The sequence below is a fragment of the Ranitomeya imitator genome, chromosome 5 (genome assembly GCF_032444005.1).
Source record: "Ranitomeya imitator isolate aRanImi1 chromosome 5, aRanImi1.pri, whole genome shotgun sequence".
Classification (NCBI taxonomy): Eukaryota; Metazoa; Chordata; class Amphibia; order Anura; family Dendrobatidae; genus Ranitomeya; species Ranitomeya imitator.
In genome coordinates this window covers 27,253,815-27,271,628 of record NC_091286.1, presented here as the reverse complement: position 1 = coordinate 27,271,628, position 17,814 = coordinate 27,253,815, and the positions used below count along the sequence as shown (strand labels likewise).

The following is a 17,814-nucleotide window of genomic DNA, read 5'->3' as shown; positions in this document are numbered from 1 at the left end:
TTTTTTTCAATAAGTGTTTTTCTTTTACTTTATTTTTAAGATGAATATATTATCTACATAGTCAACGTTTTTTTTTTGTTGCTTTTTTTTCTCGCGTTAGATCGCAGAGCATGTATCGCGTGTAATGTATGTTCATGTGCGTGGATGTAAAAGCATATACGTCGCATGCAACGATGATATACTCATTGTGACTAATAGGTGTCCTAATTTTTGACACTGATTACAAATTGTGTAGTTTTTTTTATCCCCTACCTTTCGCAAACTGAGATTGTAGGTGCTACCCTCAAAAAGTTAGCTCCTCTGCCAATTTTCATGTTAGATAGCATTGCAAGATCTTGGTGTAGGCCCAGCGTAATGCTTCTTTAAAATGTGGCTTTTTATTATATTTTTTGGCACTGCAGTTCTTTATATGTATTTATTTGTTTTTATTCAGATACGAGATCATATATAATGCAGGATCCCAGGAAGGCAAACTCACTGTTAGGCTGCCATAACGTTGGCCAAACGTGCAGGGACGTCCGACAACCTAATGTGTACCAGGACCCCTGACATACAGATATTGGCACAACCTATTGCTCTTTTTCAGCGATTTTGCTGACTGTGAGGATCTTTATTCAGTGACTGAAAGTGAAGTCCAGGATGATCCCTGCCCCTCCCGGGCAGTACCTTGTCACGTATCTCAAGTGCTGAGACGTTTACATCCATTTATATCTAAATATACGGACACTAGCCAAAAACCAGTGACTGAACGCTTATAGGAACACTCATTCCCAATTGTCGGCCGAATATAGTCAATCGGTGCTCCTTAGGGTATGTTCACACGTTCCTGATTTCCATCCTTTTTTTTTCAGGACTGTTTTTTAAAAAACTGCAGCTCTTGGCAGAAAACGCAGGTCCTTTTTTTGGTCCTTTTTTTGTCCTTTTTTGATGCGTTTTTTGATCCTTTTTTTGATCCTTTTTTTTATGCAGTTTTCTATGCAGAGTCTGTGTGTTTTCTAGGAAGTTTTTTAGGGTTAAAATGGCTGAAAATACCCTAACCCTACCCCTAACCCTATTCTAACCTTAGTGGAAAAAAAAAAAAATTCTTAATTTTTTTTTATTGTCCCTACCTATGGGGGTGACAAAGGGGGGGGGGGGGGTTGTCATTTACTATTTTTTTTATTTTGATCACTGAGATAGATTATATCTCAGTGATCAAAATGCACTTTGGAACGAATCTGCCGGCCGGCAGATTCGGCGGGCGCACTGCGCATGCGCCCGTCATTTTGCAAGATGGCGGCGCCCAGGGAGAAGACGGCCGGACGGACACCGGGACGCCGGGTAAGTATAAGGGGGGAGATTAGGGCATGGGGGGGGCATCGGAGCACTGGGGGGGGGGCATCGGAGCACGGGGCGGTGGGATTGGAGCACGGGGGGGCGGGATCGGAGCACGGGGGGGCAGCCACACTCCGCCCACGCACTTCCGCCCGCTTCCCCGCACTTCCTGCTGCAGCGGTTCTGCACCACAAACCGCAGTAAAACCCGCAGATATTTTTTTCATCTGCGGGTTTTACTGCGGGTTTGACCTCACAATGGAGGTCAATGGGTGCAGAACCGCTGCGGCTCCGAAAAAAGAAGTGACATGGTACTTCTTTTTTCCCGCAGCTATTCAGCGCGGCTTTTTTTTTTTTTTTCCGCATTGTGGGCACAGCAGTTCCTGTTTTCCATAGGGTACAATGTAATGTACCCTGCATGGAAAACAGCTGCGGACCCGCAGCGGGAAAATCGCGGCAATTCCGCATGAAAAAAGGATCGTGTGAACATGGCCTTACTGGCTGAAATTGGACCGTGTAGTGGGGCCCTCAAGCTCATCTCGTAACATCCCATTAAAGATGATCTTTCACTGGATTTTTTTTTAAAGCTGAGCACCTCATCCAATTGATGCTGCTCTGTCGATTCTGAAGCAGTTTTTCTTTTTCTTCTGTGCCCCTCGGTTCCAGAGTTATGGCCCCCTGGAAAAATAGGTGCAAATTTTTCCCTTCAACCAACTGGGCGTGTATTAGAAAACTTCCCTGGGTATTTGCTTTGTCTTTTCTGACACTGGCCAATCAAAAAAACGTCGACACCCACAGATAAGTTCTGTGGTATACGCCCAGTTGGCTGAATGGGGAAATATGCACTAATATTTCTAGGGGGCATAACTTTGGAACGAAGGGGCACAGAAGAAAAAGAAAAACTGTTTCAGAATCAGTGGAGCAGCGGTAATTGGAGGAGGTACTCAGTCTAAATGTAAAAAAATCCAGTGAAAGGACTTGTTGAAGCCACATATGGAGAAAGGAGCGTCTCCCAGTTCAATTCTAATAAGAGGCTGAACCAGTTTGTGTACTTTAGTGGTGTAAAAGTGCAAGAATGTGCTGCGCACCACCAGAACTGTTGTGTTTGGGAGCGGCGGGTCAGAAAAGAACTAATGTATATATAATATATACCGTATATATAATTTTTTTTTTTTTACTTTATACTGGCCAGACGGGCTAACAAGGACAGACATTTGGGCTCATGTCAACCTATGGGCACGTACAGCACAAAGATAATGGGAATATTGCCTTATATACGGTTAATGATTACACGTTTGCAAACATTTCCCAAAGTATGAGACACAGTGGATGAATTACAAGACATTGCGTGGGACAGTCCGGCGTGATAAAATTGAGGATGGTCCCGTTAATGGTTAATAAGGGGCAGGATAGGAGAGTGTTACTAAAAGTCACAAGACTGTGATTTTCTGTCATGAGTTACTTCTTCTAGTACAGTTAGTTCCCTCACATTAGTCTCCACCATGGAGCACACAATCTGATCTCATTATCACTGGGAACCATTTTATGTGAAGGTGAAAAGCCTTTCACTAGGCCTCAAGGAGAACAGGCAGTTGTCCATAGCAACCAATCAGATCCTCTCTTTCATTGTAAAATAGCCACTGGGAAGATATAAGATGGAATGTGATTGGTTGCTAGTTTCTCTAGCTTTTGTTTACTTTAGGCCTAGCTTGTTTCTGGTGTGTGCTATGGGCAGCAATAGATTTGCTTCAAAATGTGCATCATTTTCAGACTTTATCATCGTTTGTGTCTTTTTTTTTTTTTTTGACAAACTGGTTTGCAATAATTCAGATCTTGGACTCTTAACCCCTTACCAGTCACAGTCATTATTAGCAGTGGCATTTGAGGTTACTCCCTCCGTCAACCTCCTTACCTCGCCTGTCACAGTATTGCAGTATATTATGTGAGCGAATGGCGTGTTAGCCTGAAAAAAAAAAAAATATAAAAAAATAAGTTATCTATCGGTAACGGCCCAGACAATGCCAGAATTGCTGATCCATTTGGTTATTAGAATAAAAAATCCTGATCTGTTTTCATGTTCTGTTTCCTTCCCAATAAAAGTTTTCCAGTGCGTTAGATGTTCTCTAAAGAGGAGTCCCAATAACTACAGCTGCTACGACAGAGGGATAACACTGCTTAGTAAATGTAGGCCTCAGGGTGTGTGCACAACATCTTTCTTCAATGGATTCTGCTCTGAAACTCGCCCGAAAAACGCTACGAAAGCTTAAAAGAATGAACATGTGTATAGCAACGTAACACCTACTCGCTGTTCACATCATCAGCCGTTTAAAAAGAAGCGACGACAGGCTCTTTTTTTCAGCTCTGAAGTCGCTCTATATGCAAATCCATAGGAAAGCTCAAAAGACACACCAGGCATAAATATATTTGCTTTAAAAACCAACATCTGTTAATTTACGGTTGAATGGTAAAAAAAAAAAAAAAATCCTATAAATGCCAGTAAAAGAAGACACAAAGCACTATATATATTAAACACTTCCCTCTGACTTTTTGAATAAAGCGCTCAGGAAATGTAAAAAAAAAAAAAAAAAAACGTAGTTTCCTGAGGCGTTTTCCTCTTGAAAAACAATGTTGTGTGGATTTTCGCTTGGTGCTGTAGATTCTTCGTTTTGTATATGTTCTTTTATTATTTATTAAAAAAAAAAAGGTGTCCCCGTTCTTTTTTCCCTTCTAGAACGTTTCTGGTCGTCTAAGGGGTAAAGTTTCTCCTCTTAGAGGGAGCCAAAGGACACTTAAAGCCCTCATACACAATAGACTGTCGGCCGAACCCGCTAATATGGGTGGGCATGGCTGACAGTCTAAGGTGTATGGAGGTCTCCCAACTCTCCTCGACCAGTGATGTTGGGGGAAGAAGAGGGTTAGGCCTGTCTAATTTGTTGATCCTATTCTCCGCTAAATAAGCCACCACAGAAGTTTATCAACCATCCTCTACTAGTGGGCATCGGAGCGTTCTGCTAGATGGCACAGCAGCGCTCTGCTAGAGGGCACAGGAGCTCTCTGCTAAGAGGGCACAGGAGCACCATGAGAGGGCACAGGATCTCTCTGCTAGAGGGCACAGGAGCACTATGGGAGGGCACAGGAGCTCTGCTAGAGGGCACATGAGCACTATGGAAGGGCATAGGAGCTCTCTGCTAGAGGGCACAGGAGCTCTGCTAGAGGGCACATGAGCATTATGGAAGGGCACAGGAGCTCTATGCTAGAGGGCACAGGAGCACTATGGGAGGGCACAGGAGCTCTCTGCTAGAGGGCACATGAGCACTATGGGAGGGCACAGGAGCACTATGGGAGGGCACAGGAGCTCTGCTAGAGGGCACAGGAGCATTATGGGAGGGCACAGGAGCTCTCTGCTAGATGGCACAGCAGCGCTCTACTAGAGGGCACAGGAGTGCTCTGCTAGAGGGCACAGGAGCTCTCTGCTAAGAGGGCACAGGAGCACCATGAGAGGGCACAGGATCTCTCTGCTAGAGGGCACAGGAGCACTTTGGGAGGGCACAGGAGCTCTATGCTAGAGGGCACATGAGCACTATGGGAGGGCACAGGAGCTCTGCTAGAGGGCACATGAGCACTATGGAAGGGCATAGGAGCTCTGCTAGAGGGCACAGGAGCTCTGCTAGAGGGCACATGCGCATTATGGAAGGGCACAGGAGCACTATGGGAGGGCACAGGAGCTCTCTGCTAGAGGGCACATGAGCACTATGGGAGGGCACAGGAGCTCTCTGCTAGAGGGCACATGAGCACTATGGGAGGGCACAGGAGCTCTCTGCTAGAGGGCACAGGAGCACTATGGGAGGGAACAGGAGCTCTCTGCTAGAGGGCACAGGAGCGTTCTATTCGAGGGCACAGGAGCTCTCTGCTAGAGGGCACAGGAGCTCTCTGCTAGAGGGCACAGGAGCTCTCTGCTTGAGGGCACAGGAGCACTATGGGAGGGCACAGCGGCGCTCTACTAGAGGGCACAGGATGCTAAATGTCAATATCGACCCTTCAGAGAGCTCATCTTAGAAGTGGAGCTCTCTGACCTCTAAAGGACGCTGCGTTCTACTAGTTGAGTTCTACTTTTCAATGCCGCTCCAGGAAATATTCGCTTTATGGCCGGGTTAGTTTCTATTTGTCATTGTCACTAGAAAAGAACCTTTGACAGATCAAGGAGCATAGAAATATCTCCAGATAGCACAAAGCAAACAGCGGCGTAATACACCCCTGCAAATGACTGCCTGATGATCTGGTAACAGGGCGAAGGGTCAATCACCCAGCAGTGAGGAGGAGCCGGAGTAACAACACCAACCACAGTGGAGGACCCAACCCGCCTGTGTAGTTTTGACCTTGTTGTATTTTAATGGTAATTTTTTTTTTATTTTGAAACCTAAAGGCCTCTGCAGACCTGAAATGGTGCCTGAAAATAATCCTAAATAAGGGAGATCCAGAAATCCACAAGGTGCTCCTTCATTTCGGAGAACCATGTTGGATTCTGGTAGGGAAACGTGGGATATTTCTTAAACTAAGAAAACAAAGCAGCAAAATAGGGTAATATTTAGATGCTTTTTTGTTATAGACAGGAAAAAAAATGGGTAATTTTATGAATTCCGCTTTTATTTTTTTTCCAATTCTTATTAGGCCTATAATGTCTTAAAAATTAATGACAGATAAATATTGGCCAGCTAGACCTATAGTACATTATGGTATACTTCTATGGTACATCATCCGTCCTGAATGCAGAGGATTTCAATTATGAAAAGTGCAAGTTTTTCCAAACTTTCTGTAAATTTCATATTTTTTCTTTTATACTTTATGCAAAAGTCTTGACTGAAACATAAAGTATAATGTGTCACAAAAACCAGTTTCAGAATCGCTGTAAAAAAAAAAAAAACGTGACGTGTCATATTTAAAAAGGAAAAATGGGTCTGTGTGCTGAAGTCTTGCTCTTGGGATAACATCTGCCATGATAGAAGCCTATAGGCACATTACAGTATAGAAACATGGTGACTGTGTGTTCCATAGTCCCAGGATTGTCTTAAAGGAACTGTCCCAAATGGCACTGCTGCAAAACGCAGACATCCTGGTGGGCCGTTGAGGTCTGCGGCTATCTCGACTCAGTGAATGAATTCTTTATCAGTGCTCTTTAAAGTTAAAATGTAGAATTATATGGCACTATTCATGAAATATACATGGGTGGCGCTACTAGGAGGACCACCATGGTATTACAACCTCAAGGTGCAGTAAGTAGGTCACTTAGCTAACGTTACACAATCGCTCTCTGCAGTTTATCTTGTACCTATGCTTTATATTTGCTGCATAAATTGGGGTCTGACGTCCATCTCCGTTGTTCCTCTGCTCTCTCCTCCAGGCACACTGTTGGGCACATCATTAAACTGGTGGAGCAGCATGGCAGCGACGTGTGGTGGACGCATCCGCTAGAAGAACTGCTTCCTAAATCCGTGCTTCAGCAGGTACCGACATACACCCCATACGTCACGGTTTACACAGGACACAACTCTGCCCTTCTTCGTATTGAACCGTGGCATGAGAAACCCATGTGGCATGAGCCGCGGGCACCATTGTTGCACTAGGTCCCGTGGGTCAGACAACGACAGCTCCTGGAAATAATAATGGAGCATGGATCTCAACTATATAAAAAATTACTCATTAGAATTATAACATTTAATGAAAGGTTTTCTGTTTTGCCAGGCTGCCAGCGGTGCCAACGCACTCGATTTTGAGCCGGGACGGGAGGTTTTGGACATCTGGTTTGACAGTGGAACATCATGGGCTCACGTTCTGGAAGGTACGAGCTCTCCACCTTGGGACATGTTTGGCGTGTCCACCTCTCCCAGCGTTTACACCAAACGTAATGTAAAACTACATGTTACTGGACCCTTCCAAATTGCCGAAACTGAAAGCCCCAGTACCTTTACATTAGGGGTCTCCAACCCCATCATTCCGATGTGATCAATGGCATTTGCTTGTGTGACAGTGGTCTCTCCGGTTCTCAGGACATGATGGGAGTTGCTGTTGACCACAGCCATACATGATCTACGTTACATTGCCTACGTACTCGCTGCCCAATCTATTTCTACACCATAGAAGTGAAATAATGGCGCACGTATCCTGGGCTTCAAGGGGTTCTCCTTCTCTATATGAAATAAATAGGATTTATGGAAACCGGCAGTCTCCATCCCGCGTCTCTGCACTTATACCGCTGGCAGATTGGATCGTCGGCAAACATTGTTACGTAGTTTGCTTAATTTTTAACAGGGCAATTGCTGCTTTACGACGCCCGCATCTGCCAACATGTTACTGCCTAGCCGCTCATTTAAAGTAAACAGCGACTGTAGATATCACACGAGATCTGCGATCCCGTCCGGTGTGCTCTGCGTCCAACTGCAGGGCTCGGCCGAGACACGCAGCCCCACCACACTGATGGAGCTTATGAAGGGGTGAAAAGTGACGCATTTTCCTGATACCCTTTATGCAAAGAACTGCTTGCTGTCAGTGAATGGGACCGTTCATTACTCTGTCCTTGTCATGTAGAGAGCATGACCGCACGGTGCGGGAGAGCCGCTTTACTGCAAATCCTTATCTGTCTGGTTCTGCCATGGCGGGTTGGGTATTACGGGAAAGATGAGCTGTGATGGCGGGGGGCACGGGCATCCACTTATGGCCATACACCTCTGTCAGTCCAGATGTTACGAGGGGATCGCACACATTACAATCTGCCATTTGTCATCCCGTCGTATGTAGATGCGGAGCAGCGAGCCGACGTGTACTTGGAGGGGAAGGATCAGCTTGGAGGATGGTTCCAGTCCTCGCTTCTCACCAGTGTGGCCTCCAGGAATAAAGCTCCTTACAAGTAAGTTCTAGGAATCCGGTTCCTAAAATCCGTCCATTTTTTATAAACTGGCACCACCCTCGTGACTAATACTAAAATAAACCGACCATCGTCTGCTTTACTTGGCTCCTTCCTAATAAAGCAATATGGGTGGTCCGTGCATGTCATGTCATACGACCATTGGTGCTATCTGGGAACCAGTTCTTAGAAGCATCATTCATGTGTACACCCTGAATACAAGCATCATTCATCTGTACACCCCGAATACAAGCATCATTCATCTGTACACCCCGAATACAAGCATCATTCATGTGTACACCCCGAATACAAACATCATTCATCTGTACACCCCGAATACGAGCATCATTCATCTGTACACCCCGAATACGAGCATCATTCATCTGTACACCCCGAATACGAGCATCATTCATCTGTACACCCCGAATACGAGCATCATTCATCTGTACACCCCGAATACGAGCATCATTCATCTGTACACCCCGAATACGAGCATCATTCATCTGTACACCCCGAATACGAGCATCATTCATCTGTACACCCCGAATACGAGCATCATTCATCTGTACACCCCGAATACGAGCATCATTCATCTGTACACCCCGAATACGAGCATCATTCATGTGTACACCCCGAATACAAGCATCATTCATGGTGGATGTGGCTGACTTTTATCTAAAATGCGTGGCCAGTTTTCGGATCACTCCATCTTAAATCTGGGAAGGGCCAATGTATCCATAGGCCCAATTTATCCATTGAAGGCCAAAGAATGGGTCCTCCCTCAGGCTGGTATAACATTCAGGTAATCGGGGGCGTCCCATAAAACAACCTATATTTGCCCGTACAGTGGTATATGTCAGTGCGGCCTCACCGCTGTATATAATCTATAGCTTCTCTTTCATTTCATCCTCACTAAGCAACTATCAGCACTAAGGCCATTACTAATCTGTATCCCGGCCTTTGCTCTTTGGCCCGTCATTAAGTTGTTTATATTGGGGCGCAGTAATTGCGCTGATTACTTAAGGATCCAAATTGGTCCGGCAATAAAAGCCTCTCATCTGGAAATGTTTCGAACAGATAAGGATGTGACCGGGATATCATATACTAACCTTTTAAGAATGAAACTTTAAAAGATATGGACACCATTTTGGTTATTATTTTTCATCTAAATGTTTGTTTTTTGGGGGCGAAAAATCTTTTTTATGTAGATTTTGAATTGTTTGGTTTCTACAGCCTCTATGGTCATAATACATAGTAGACAACAGGGCTTGTACCCCTTATCGCTTCTAAACTTTCTCCTTCTCTTATTTATTATTTGATCTATTTGGTTTGATTTATTGATTGCTTCATCCTTGTTGATGAGTAGGGAGAGATTGAAGTTTAGACCCTGCCGTCTGTTATGTACTATGGTACCTAGAGGCTGTAGAAGCTGAAAGGTTCAAACCCTATAACAAAAGTGATTTTTAACCAAAAATACATGAAATTAATTTAGAATAAATCCTCAGGTGTCCATAACATTTATTCATGGTCAGTGCTTTACCCTCCTCACCTGTTTTTTGTTATTTTTCAGAAACGTGGTTGTCCATGACTTCATCTTATCCGAGAAAGGAGAGAAGATGTCGAAATCCGTAGGGAACGTGGTTGACCCCGATATTGTTATTTGCGGCGGAAAGGTAAATATCAGGAAAGATAACCATCAATACACATAACTGGCCTCATTCTAGAGCTTCATTTTTATGGTTCTCTAGAAAATGGGGAGATTCATGTGTCGGTCAGAGACGTGGGACATGAGTGTCTGAGAGGTGCCGGTCTCACCTCTGGGACCCGCACATCTGTCAACGGTGAAGGCCTTTCTGAAGGTACTGGGATTATTAGGGTAAGAGGTGACCTTTGTTAATTCTCTAGGACAAAGCAAAGGAACCGGCCTATGGAGCAGACGTCCTTCGTTGGTGGGTTGCCGTATCAAATGTCTTTACAGATGTAGTGATCGGTCCAACAGTCCTAAACTCGGCCCAGGCCGACATCAATAAGGTAACAGTCCAACATAAAAGTGACGTCCACCATACCCTTTACTGGAGCTATTAAATAGGTATTCGTGATGTATTTGATATCAATGGGGGCCATCTACAGCTACATAGACTGCCCCCTGTTGGCAGCGTCAGGCAGTACGTGTGTAGGAGAACAGAGGAAAGACATAAACGCAGGGCTTGATTGAGCTTTAGATTTGTTTGGAAATGGGTGAGAGGTGTCGCACAACCTTATGTGTGCCTGTAAGGAAGATTCGCTGGAGAAGAAGCAGGTACGATAGCGAGCACAGGGTTCAGAAGGGCAGCAATCGCGACAATTAAGTTCACAAGTAGATAAAGCATTGGATAATAAAACTTATCTGTTCTATCACAAGAGCCCGGAACTGCACCTGTTAATAACTCCCTTCGTAATTGTACAAATCAGCATGTCCGCTGGATGTCCTCTGTGAAACATGGGGACCCCTGCCGACCCCCCAAACTACAAGGGGACCCCTGCCGACCCCAAAATTACACGGGTACCCCTGCCGATCTGTACAATTACACGGTGACCCCTGCCGATCTGTACAATTACACGGTGACCCCTGCCGACCCTCAAATTTACACGGGGACCCCTGCTGATCTGCACGATTACACGGTGACCCCTGCCGATCTGTACAATTACATGGTGACCCGTGCCGATCCCCATGATTACACTGGTACCCCTGCCGATCTGCCCGATTATGTGGAGTCCCCTGACGATCTGTACAATTACACTGGGACCCCTGCCGATCCACACAATTACACAGGGACCCCTCCCCATCTGTACAATTACATGGGGAGTCCTGCTTGTCCTGCTCTTCATGGAAGTTAACAGGACTGAGCTGCAGAACCAGCCACCCTCGTATATAGAGCGCTGTAGCGGCACTGACATGTCTGTATACATCATTGTGCCCGCCGGGTGCTGCAGCATTCTGTGCACAGACAGTGACGCTCTGCAGAATTCACTGTGCTGTTATTGTGGATGCCTGAGGCCATCTATGTATATTACTGGAATTACCCCCTTAAAAAAAAAAAAAGTGAAAATAGTGTATCTGGTCCACCAGATGATGGGGAGATACTTCTTTTTTTTTTGGGGGGGGGGGGGTAACGTACATGTAAATTGTGCACATAATATAGGTGACTTCCTATAAGACCAGGACTCCACTAAATGTAGAGTTGCTAAGATCAGGAGGCCGTGATGTCCACCATGGCACACAGGGAATATTCTGCTATGGCCGGAGTATGTGTGATACAGGGGACGTCTCATTTCTACCTTTTGGTTTGGCTTCTCATAGAGCCGCACTTGTTTCCTAACCCGACTGTCTCTTCCTGTAGTTACGGAACACGGTGCGGTTCATGCTGGGAAACCTGTCCGGATACAACCCCGAGACTGACGCCATCCCTGGACCCCAGATGTATATAATAGACCAGTATATGCTCCATCTGCTTCAGGACTATGCCAGCAAGGTAACCCAGAGCCTGGGGCAGATACCACTGAGTGGTCACAGACACGAGGCGCCCATACTGGCGGGGTCCCTGTGGGCAGAACTCTTCTCACAAGTGACCATGTACAGGTCGCACATCTCTGTACTTCCATCCTGACATGCCTGCTTGCTTTCAAAACCAGCGCCATGTTCCTGCACGGGTTGAGTGTGATATTGCAGGTTGGCTCCTGCTTAACGAAGAGATATTTGTTTTGCATATGATGGAGGTCCGTAGTCTGATAGTCTACCCAAGCGGCATGGTGGAAGAGCCGCACAGCGCCAGGAAAACCTGCGGCGGATGTGACCTGTCTTGATTGAGCGTTGTGTGTCCTTTCTCCAGGTGACCGAGGCCTATAAGAATTACGAGTTTGGAAAGGTGATTCGTTTGCTGGAATCCCTGATCTCCAGAGACCTGTCCAGCTTCTACTTCAGCATCATCAAAGACAGGTATTGAAAAGGATTTTCCACTACTCGGACACCCCTTCTTAAATACTGTATGCCCCACTGTAAAGTACAAATACCCTCTCACATTGGCGCCGTTCCAGTGATGCCAACCTACGCCTGACATTATACCATGTGAGCACTACCGCCAATAAGCGGCCGTTAACCGTTCCCTCAGATGTCTCAAAAAAGTGGGAGAATTGCGGCCAATTAGTGGCCGTTGATTGGCTGCAGCGCTCACATGGCATAACAATGTCACAAGAGCAACAACATTGGCACTGTCATCCCTGGCACTGTCATCCCTGGCACTGTCATCCCTGGCACTGTCATCCCTGGCACTGTCATCCCTGGCACTGTCATCCCTGGCACTGTCATCCCTGGCACTGTCATCCCTGGCACTGTCATCCCTGGCACTGTCATCCCTGGCACTGTCATCCCTGGCACTGTCATCCCTGGCACTGTCATCCCTGGCACTGTCATCCCTGGCACTGTCATCCCTGGCACTGTCATCCCTGGCACTGTCATCCCTGGCACTGTCATCCCTGGCACTGTCATCCCTGGCACTGTCATCCCTGGCACTGTCATCCCTGGCACTGTCATCCCTGGCACTGTCATCCCTGGCACTGTCATCCCTGGCACTGTCATCCCTGGCACTGTCATCCCTGGCGCAGGTGCGGGAGGGGAATATCTGTCTTTCCTTTTTTTTTTTAACACCGGGAACATAGTATTTAAGAAGGGGTTGTGGACAAACCTTTCATTGTGTCTGATAAACACTAGATGTCGCTATTCTCTATGTAAGTATACACAGTGTGTATATATATATAAATATATACGTGCTTACAGGCTTTACTGTGAAGAAGAGCGAGATCCCAAGCGTCGCTCGTGTCAGACGGTGCTGGCCGAGGCGTTAGATATCGTGGTTCGCTCGTTTGCACCGATTCTTCCACACTTGGCAGAAGAAGTATTCCAGCATTTGCCATATAGAAAAGGTATAATAAATGGAAATGGAGTAAAGCAAAGAACGGGGTAGAAAAATGTGGCTGAAAAATGTCTGAAAAAAACAGCACGGCTTGCATCTGGTATTGCAGCTCAGATTTATAGACCCAAAAGATGTAAAAGCTGCAATACCAAACACAACCTGTGAGCAGGAGTGGCGCTGATTTCTTAAGAAAGGCAGCCATGTCTGTCTAGTCTTGGATATTCCCTGCTCTAATCGACGTGGCGAGGGTAGCCATAGAGATGTACAGGAGACATGTGCCCAGTCCTGGATCCTGAGAGGTGGAGGGGAGATCAGATGCCTGTAGTCAGCGACCCATGATATAGACATTCAGGGCCTGGCCCCCAATGCAAAATCAGGACCCCCACCCTCCACGTGTAATCTATAACACTGGAGTCTGGAGACAGGCGTGGCACTGGTTTTGGAACATAACCGCTATGTTTTTCTATAATCTCTTTTCGGTGAGTGTCCTTGCCCTGTCATTAAATGCCAACGTTTCTGCTGATTTAATGCTTTATTATTAATCTTTTTTAGCACCAGTTCTGTGATACAGAGCAGCGGCCACTAGAGGGAGCTCACTGCACACTTAGTTCTAGGCATAAATGGCATATAGAAGGCTCCCCCTAGTGGCAGCTACAGGTAACCAATATAAATTTTATAGTCTGTGTATTTGGTGCACAGTATCAGGAAACAGGAGCTGCTGATGGAAAGATTATTATAAAATTCACCTTTAGATGATAAAAATGGTCTTCATTATATGAGATCCTAGTAGGAGCATTGCATTGATTTTCTGCGCCTTCTTAGATGGTGACAGTGTTTTCCGAACGGGGTGGTTTGTGCCAAATTCGGTGTGGAAGAAGCCGGGATTGGTGGAAGCCGTGGAGGCCGCGTGTTCCATGAGGGATCTCTTCTTTGGGGCAATAGCCGGGAAGAACACAGCGCAGTATGAGCTGAGCGTCGTCATCGAGCCCGGCCTGCTATTCGAGTTAATGGAGGTGAGAGGCGTCTACTGTGTGAAGGTCTCATTCAGGTGCACAGGTACAGAAGAAAACAACAGTGGTACTACAACTCCCAGCATGCAGTCACGTCATACGCTGTTTGGACATTTTGTCCTTTTAGCGCTTGTTCGTTCACAGATGGTCTTTTTTACGAGAGCCACTGACAACCTGCCGTCTGATGGATCCTCTGACAACTGCCAGCAGGGAATTAGCGATTGTGTGTAGAGGTGTCTGGTTCCCACCGTATCACCATGAGCATTAAAGAGGTTGGCCATCATCGGGGAAAATTGTTTCTTACTTTATTGCATGTAATTGGGGTTAAAAATAATTTTTGTAGTTGGGTGTCATTAAGAATTCTGCACCGTTTGCCTCTGTGTGTTGCACTGTCTATTGCTGGATGCAGAATGAGTTAACTGAGAATCTGTCGGTGAGCTTCTGCTGACTGATGGCGAATCTGTCACTTTTTTCTTTTCATTTCCTGAGTTCCTGTCCGCTAATTTATGACCGCAGACCACATCAATATTAAATGTGCAGGGAAACAAAGAGCCTGTAATAGCGACACTGTGCAACATCCAATTACAAAAATGATTTTTAGTCCAAAATACATGAATTTGAAAAACAAAAAATTGGCAGCAAAAGTGAACAACCCAGACCTGTCCCATAATTGTCCCCTTCTTTGTGTATTGCAGACGCTGCAGGTGGAGGAGACGTCCAGCACGTCACAGCTGAATGAACTACTCTTGGTGTCTCAGACCAGTCTGCTGACCCAGGTGCCCGTGGACCTTCCAGCAGAAGCCACAGTCTTTAAAGGGTCATTCCTCATCAACCTGGAAGGTAGGCACACCCTCCCCTCGCATTCATCATTCCGAAGCAGTCAGATTATCAGTTTAACCTGTTATTTTCCAGGCGGCGACATCTGTGAGGAGGAGACTTATAAAGTCATTATTCAACCAAGTACCAAAGAACGCTGCCCGCGCTGCAGAAAGTACACCACCGCCTCTGCGCTCACACCCTGTCCCCGCTGCCTGGAAGCGATTGCTGGAAAATGGAGCCAGTAGTGTGAATGCTGCCATGTAGCAGGTGCCTTGTGTCTCCTCTTGGGGATTTACAGATGCCATCATCTGCTGGACCGAAGGAAAAAGCATATACTAAGTATGTGCTGATTATGTACCAGAGAATCCGTATCTTATTCTATGTCTGTACGGACGGACGCCTGCAGCTCTGGACTAATTTTTTTTTTTGGACCCATATTAACCATCACTGCAATCTCCAGATTTATATATTTTAATAACGGGATGGAAAATGTGATGTTTCTGCAGCAACCCACAAAATGTTGACTTGACGATACAAATAATAAGATTGTCCAAGAGTAACAAAACTTTATATTAATAATACTCCAGCTTTGCAAAGATACTTTTGCGTCTATGCTGCAGTGATGTTATAATGTCCACTTCTTGCTCCTTTAGAAGCTGCTTTGATCTGCTGCTTGGCCAGAGCCATACTTCAGCCCCCTACACACGGGGCAGGGGAGCAGAGAGGTTGCAGAAAATTAAAGTCCCATACAGACTGTTGAAAGGCCGTACATGGATTTTGCTGAGCAGCAGATAAATGCAGCTTGTAAAGGAGCATCGAGCATTAAAACAGCACTGCAACCTAGTGTTTGACATAAGGAGGCAAAATAAGGTAATGATGACAAATGATAAAAAGTCCTTACTTTGCAATGCCTGTAGGACAACAAAAAAAATTATAAATCTTCAGTGTTCTGCCTAAGATTTTTCCCTATAGTCAGCAGCTATGAACAAGAACATGTGACATTCCATGAGTCCCTGGCCACTGACTGATCCTGTTTACCAAATCAGTAGATCTGAGAAGTATCAGGGGAGGGAATGTACTTTCTTTTCCAAAAGCTTTTCCTCTTTCTGGGGTTGTTTACCCTATGCAATACTAATATAACTCATAAAAGTTCACATAATCAGACTTTTTTTCTTAGTGTGTCATCAGAAAATGATCTATTATTTATATGAGGTTGTTGTTATTTCTTGCAAAAAAACAAAACAGGATTTTTGGTTACTCATCATAAAATCTGTTTCTCAGAGCCATCATTGGGGGACACAAGAAACCATGGGTGTATGCTGCTGCCACTATGCACAAAAAAATTAGCTCCTCCTCTGCAGTATATACCCCACCGACTGGCACTAGGTTAACCAGTTAGTGAGAAAGTAGTAATAGAAGCAACATGTAAACGAGAAACAAAACACACAAACTGTAACAAGATAACAGTAACCAGAGCTGATAAACTTGGGCAGGTGCTGTCCACGCAGGGGGAGGCGCTCTGTTCTTGACTCAGTATGCTTCCAAGATTGGCATCCGGATCCAGAGCAATCGTAGCCTGGGAGGCCTCTACGCGCACCTCAAGGTATGAGAAAGAGTCCGTCTTTCAGAAGGGGGCTGTCCTAGCAAGAAAGTTGCGCATTGCCCTGACCAAGTCTAACCTATTCAGTGAATGCTCAAGAGGATGAGGCTGAGTCGGGCAAATAGGAAGAGAGGACAATATCCTCATTTAGATGAAAGGCGGATACCACCTTGGAAAGTAAAGAAGGTATTTACCACAAAACCACCTTGTGCTGTGGAGAACTAGGAAGGAGGGACAGGCAACAGGAAAGAGCCACCAATTCCGAGACGTGCCTAATGGAGATGATCGCCACAAGAAACACTACATTCCAAGACAAAACAGACAGACTTCTCAAAGGGAAAACTGAGGGCCTTCAAGACTAAATTGAGGTCCCAAGGATCAATAAGTGTCTGGTACGGGGGTGCTGTGTGGTCTGAAGAAAAGTTCTGACCTGAGAACGGGAGGATAAGTTCTTCTGGAAAAGAATGGAAAGTTCTGACACCTGGCCCTTTAGCGAACTGAGAGCAAGGCCTGCCTGAAGAAAATCCAGAATAGAAGAGAGAGAAAAAGACATAAGTGCGATATGAGTAGAGTCACGCCAACTGAAATAGGCTTTCCAAGTCCGATAATAAACCTGAGACGCCCGCTTCCTAGCCCGGATCATGGTCTGAATCACCTGACCTGAAAACCCGGATGCTCTTAGAACCGTTGTTGTAACAGCCACGCCGTTAAATCAAGCAACCGAGAATTCGGGTGAAAGATCGGCTCCTGGTAAAGAAGATCCAGTCTGTCTGGGGGCCTCCAGGGGTTTTCTGCAAGAAGTTTGACGACCTCTGCGAACCAAGACCTCCTGGGCCAATCTGGTGCAATTAGCATGACTGGCACCCCTTCCGCCTTGATCTTTTTCAACAGCCTGGGAAGGAGAGGAGGGAACAGATAGGGGAGGGGGAGGGCAAATTGACCAGGGTATCGCTAGAGCGTTGGCACCCACCGCGAAAGGATCACGTGTCCTGGAAACGAACTGTGAGACTTCAACTGGGACGCCATGAGGTCTACATCCGGAGTGCCCCATCGAAGGTAAATCTGATTGAAGATATCCTGATGTTGAGACCACTCTCCCACCACAAGACCCTCACGACTGAGAAAGTCAGGGGCCCAGTTGTCGACACCGGGAATATGCACCGTGGATATCGCCGGAACCTTCTCTGTCCAGAGGAGGATCTTGGAGACCTCTGACATTACAAAG

The 17,814-nt window shown here is 45.9% G+C and overlaps 1 protein-coding gene across 1 annotated transcript in view; it reads left to right on the top strand.

Annotated features, from left to right (window-relative positions):
• Positions 1 to 16,153, top strand: part of IARS2 (isoleucyl-tRNA synthetase 2, mitochondrial) — a 41,518-nt gene extending 25,365 nt beyond the window's left edge. Inside the window, exons 13-23 of the mRNA XM_069768475.1 lie at positions 6,712 to 6,814; positions 7,053 to 7,149; positions 8,106 to 8,214; positions 9,782 to 9,884; positions 10,117 to 10,242; positions 11,592 to 11,723; positions 12,081 to 12,187; positions 13,025 to 13,170; positions 13,983 to 14,173; positions 14,866 to 15,010; positions 15,083 to 16,153. Coding sequence (XP_069624576.1) covers positions 6,712 to 6,814; positions 7,053 to 7,149; positions 8,106 to 8,214; positions 9,782 to 9,884; positions 10,117 to 10,242; positions 11,592 to 11,723; positions 12,081 to 12,187; positions 13,025 to 13,170; positions 13,983 to 14,173; positions 14,866 to 15,010; positions 15,083 to 15,234 — 1,411 coding nt within the window. The 3' untranslated portion in view covers positions 15,235 to 16,153. The remainder of the gene's footprint in view (positions 1 to 6,711; positions 6,815 to 7,052; positions 7,150 to 8,105; positions 8,215 to 9,781; positions 9,885 to 10,116; positions 10,243 to 11,591; positions 11,724 to 12,080; positions 12,188 to 13,024; positions 13,171 to 13,982; positions 14,174 to 14,865; positions 15,011 to 15,082) is intronic.
• The last annotated feature ends 1,661 nt before the right edge of the window (positions 16,154 to 17,814 follow it).